Here is a 5,000-nt window from a genome sequence, read left to right as displayed (position 1 = left end):
CCAAAATCCGTCCTGATTTCCTTGAGGGAGAAGGATTACATGATGACGGTCGACCTCAAGGACGCATACTTCCAGATCCCTGTCCACTCGTCGAGTCGGAAGTTCCTCCGGGTAAAATGGGGTTCCCAGATCCTGCAGTTCAAGACCCTTTGCTTCGGTCTGTCGACGGCCCCTCAAGTGTTCACGAGGGTCTTCGCGACAGTCTCAGTGTGGGCTCACGAACGGGGTATCCGTCTCATCAGATACCTAGACGACTGGTTGCTCCTTTCCAACTCAAAGGCCCTCTTGGAGGAGCAAGGGAGAAACCTCCTCCAGTTCTGCAGGAATCTGGGAATCATAATCAATCTGGAAAAGTCGAACTTAACACCATCCAACAGAATGGGATACTTGGGGATGACGTTGGACACCGTGCAGGGGAAGGTTTTCCCCTCGGAAGACAGGATACGGAACCTCAAGCACATCATTCAGCCGTTCCTGTCAGAACATTCCAGGAGGGCGAGAGACTGGCAGAGACTGATAGGTCACCTGGTCTCATTGGAGAAGCTGGTTCCCCAAGGGAGGATGAGGCTCAGGCCCATTCAATGGAACCTCAAGAGCCTCTGGTCCCAGACAGGCTCTCAGAAGGCGTTAATTCCAATCCTTCCGGACACGAGAACCTCCCTAGAATGGTGGCACTGCCAGTCCAACTCCCTCAAGGGGATGCCCCTCGGGTCCTGTCCCCCCGAGTACCTCCTGTTCACAGACGCCTCCAACCAAGGGTGGGGGGCCCACCTTCTGGAAGAGACAGCAAGCGGTACCTGGTCGGAGAGCGAAAAGCGTCTCCACATCAATGTCCTAGAGCTAAGGGCAGTCCAGAAAGCATGTCTTCACTTTGCAAGTCGGCTAAAGGGAAACACCGTGGCGTTAATGTGCGACAACGCCACGGTAGTGGCCTACATAAAGAAGCAAGGGGGCATGAGATCGAAAGAACTGTGCGACCTCGCCATAAGCATCCTACATTGGGTGGACGAGCAGCAAGTGGTGCTGCTAGCAAGGTTCATCCCCGGGAAGAAAAACGTGCTAGCCGACGGCCTCAGCAGAATTGGTCAAATAGTGGGGACAGAGTGGTCTCTACACCCAGAAGTAGCCAGAATCATCATTCAACGCTGGGGCTCCCCGGTGATGGACCTCTTTGCAACAAAGCTCAACGCCCAACTACCGGTCTATTGCTCCCTGGTCCCAGACCAAAAGGCAGCCCTAGAAGACGCCTTCCAGCACAAGTGGGACAATCTGGACGTGTACACTTTTCCCCCCTTCACGCTGATAAAGCAGGTACTCAACAGAGTAAGGGCCTCCCGAAACCTAAGGATGACTTTGGTAGCGCCCTGGTGGCCGGAGAGAGAGTGGTTCGCGGATCTAAAAGACCTAGCGAGCCAACCACCTTGGCCTCTGCCCGCCAGGTCAGACCTCCTGCACCAACCGCACTTCCTCAGGCTTCACGACAACCCTCTCTCTCTTCGCCTTCACGCCTGGAGACTATCGAGCGGCTCTTGAAGAAGGAGGGGTACTCCTCCTCCACAGCTAAGAGAATGTCTCTATACCTGAGGAAATCCTCTACCGTGGTATACCAGGCAAATTGGGCCTCCTTCACGAAGTGGTGCTCAGAGAAACACATAAGACCTCTTAAAGCTTCGGTCCCGGACATAGCTGAGTTTCTATTGTACCTTAGAGATGAAGTGGGAATGTCAATCCCAGCCATTAAAGAAGTTCGAGCCGCCTTAGGCCAAGTCTTCCTCCTGAAAGGCATCGACCTGGGGACCTCGAGACACATAGCGATGCTGATTAGGAGCTTCGAGCAGTCCTGCCCCCCTCAAGCTAGGAGAGTGCCCAGGTGGGACATAGCCAAGGTCCTGAAGATGCTAAGTCGTCCTCCCTTTGAACCCCTGAAAGATATCGGGGACAAAGACCTCACCCTCAAGACCATCTTCTTGCTAGCCTTAGCTTCGGCTAAGAGAGTGGGCGATATCCATGGTCTGTCTTACGACGTTGCGCACTCCAAAGGGTGGAAAGAAGTGTCCTTCAGGTTCGTACCCTCCTTTGTGGCGAAGACTCAGAACCCAGCAGTCTGGGACCCGAGGTTTGAAGGTTTCTCAATTCCGGCCATTCCCAAGACAGGCATTACGGAAGACTTGAAGTTATGCCCGGTACGGACGCTCAGAAAGTACCTGGAAAGGACAGCTCATCTCTGACCAGGTACCAAGAACCTCTTCGTTTCCACAGGTGTTAATAAGAAACAAGTCTCCAAAAACACCATTTCCTTCTGGCTGAGGCAAGTCATCGCCAGAACCTATGAAGAGGATAAAATGGCAGTGCCAGGCACTCCCCGCCCCCATGACATCAGGGGTCTGAGCACCTCCTTGGCCTTTGAGAGAAACATGGCGGTGGGGCAGATCCTGCAAGCAGGCACTTGGTCGCACCAGTCGACCTTTACTGCCCACTACCTCAAGGATTATTCAAGAAAATCCTTGGACGGGTTCTCCATTGGGACAGTCATTGCCGCCCTCCAAGCTGTGCAGCGGTAGGCCAGAAGATGTCCCCAACGGTGAATGAATTCTTCGCGACTACATCAGGAGAAAATCGCCAGAAGAAATTTTAAGAGGTGTGTCTTAGATAATAGCGTAAGGTTCCGCAGTTACCCCCACTCCGCACTCTGATAGGCCCCGCATTCCATAGCCCTCTAGGCACTATGTGCCGAGTCAAGTGGCAGAATAGCACTCCCGCCTCCTAAAGTATAAGTCTCCAAGAAAAGTAGTTCTCGGTGAGTATTTGTGTTGGAACAAGTCAAAAATTTTAAATAATTTTTATTTTTCCTAACATACTCACCGAGAACTACTTTTCGGGTAATGGCCCTCCCTTCTGTCCCCGAGTGCCATCCTTCCATTGCCAAGTTGGGCAAAGCGACGAACTTAATGGGGACGCTGACCCAGAGATGCAGTGACCTGCCCTAATCCTCCCCTCAGGGCGCATTCTCTGGCGGCGGGGGTAAGCCTATATAGAGCGGAGTAGGGGGGTTAACGGCGGGAAAAACCTTGGTCGAGATTGAGGGATTCACAAGTGACTCCAAGAAAAGTAGTTCTCGGTGAGTATGTTAGGAAAAATAAAAATTATTTAAAATTTTTGATATATATATATATATATATATATATATATATATATATATATATATATATATATATATATATATATATATATATATATATATATATGTATATATATATATATATATATATATATATATATATATATATATATATATATATATATATATATATATATATATATATATATATATATATATATATCTCATAATTGTCCTTATCATCATGTATTACTAATCAGTGAAAAGAAAGAAGCATACTTTTAAACATCAATACAAACATTCATGCATGTTTGTTAGTGAAACTCAAATTGATTGATGTTGAATTTATATTATTTTTATTTTATTTTTTTACCACAACTAAAGGTTATATACTTCATTCATATTTTTTCAGGCTGTAGCATCTTTAGCTCCACTAGCTTATGTCTATGTAGATGCAGCTCTATTGGCAAGTACGCAGTTGACACAGAGATTCCGCTCCACCTTCATTGCCCTGCATGAACATCTTGATACTTATTTGGACAAAAGAGAAAGTGCAATTGTTGTAAGTTGGATTGTCCTTTTTTTAGTTAAATATTTTTTAAAGGAAAGTATTTGAGTTACTCAAACTTAAAGATTAACAGTCATAAAGTTAAAAGAGATAAAAGACTGGAAATATATTTTTATGTTTTTATTACATCATATTAAACAAATGCTTTTCAAATAATCAGGTTTGTGCTATAGACTCCTTATTGTAGCATTTATTTTATTTTTGTGAGCCTCCCCTGATGTCCATATTGTTTCTCTCAGGAAGCTTCATTTTATCGACATGTACTCCTAACACTAAAAATTTTTCCATTTTCTTTGTTTTCAATAGACATAATTATGTCTTTAGTAAAGTAATGAGATAATCTAGCAGTTAATGGCAATACCCAATGGCTTGGGCATGCCACAAAACCTTTATTTTTTTGTCTGTTTTGCCTCTGGTTTGATAACAGCATAGAACTCCAAGTTGTTCAATTTAGGTTTGTTGGGACATTTTAAGATGTCTTCTAGATTTGTTAGTAACGACTGCATGGATTGTTCAAAGGTATTGTGTTTTGTCAGTTCATGACCCACATTCTCACTAGTGCAAAGGCCTCACTGTTCCTCTTTTGGAAAATTGTGTATGGTTGCTGATTAAATTGAAAGTTAAAAGTGCAAAAGGACTAGGCTAGTTGATTAAAGCGGCTATGATGATGATAAAGAAAGGCAGCACCGAACTCCAATACTGTACAGCACTTAGTGAGTTAAGTTCTGATAGTATTGAGCTGCAAAAGCTTTCACCTTCTGTAGCTTATTTTGTGAAATCTCAGAAGGCTTGTGAGTCTCTAATTCAAGGCAGTAATTTTGAAATAACCTACCCTATTTCTAACCCTACCCAGACGTCTCACGCCGGGTCCAGAGGTAAAAGTTTTTCGTTCAGATAGGTTTCTGATGATGCACAGCACATACAGATTCAAGATCTTCTTATAGAGACTTAAATTCTCTATTTACTTTAACCCTTCTGCTGCAAAACACTCATCTTCCTGTAATCCTAACCACACACCTTTAGACAACTAGCTTGCATGCCTGAACACCAAGTCTGTATCTCAAATCCTAATACCCCTCCACTTGCTGAAGTAATCGCTCTAAAGCAACCTCGTAATTCATTTGTGGATGGCATGGTATATCGTATGATTTCCTTAGAACAAAATGTTTTTTGATAAAGTTTTGGCATAAATTATCGGTTGTAATTTGTTTTGGATTGCAAAGCTAATTGTTCCCTTGCAAGTTCGGGCATTAGCACATCACAAGTGTACACTAGTACTTAAGCTGCCAAACGAGCTCTCATAGGGGCAATGGC

General features: G+C 44.8%; 1 protein-coding gene across 11 annotated transcripts in view; it reads left to right on the top strand.

The window, feature by feature from the left end:
* Positions 1 to 5,000, top strand: part of fry (Protein furry) — a 232,115-nt gene that overhangs the window by 203,929 nt on the left and 23,186 nt on the right. For all 11 annotated transcript variants that reach the window (XM_068359034.1, XM_068359032.1, XM_068359035.1 and 8 more), the window contains one exon: positions 3,531 to 3,680. In XM_068359034.1, the coding sequence (XP_068215135.1) occupies positions 3,531 to 3,680 (150 nt within the window). The remainder of the gene's footprint in view (positions 1 to 3,530; positions 3,681 to 5,000) is intronic.

Source organism: Palaemon carinicauda, chromosome 35 (genome assembly GCF_036898095.1).
Source record: "Palaemon carinicauda isolate YSFRI2023 chromosome 35, ASM3689809v2, whole genome shotgun sequence".
Lineage (NCBI taxonomy): Eukaryota > Metazoa > Arthropoda > Malacostraca > Decapoda > Palaemonidae > Palaemon > Palaemon carinicauda.
The sequence above is the reverse complement of the archived record's forward strand: the minus strand, read 5'-3'. Positions and strand labels throughout refer to the sequence as shown.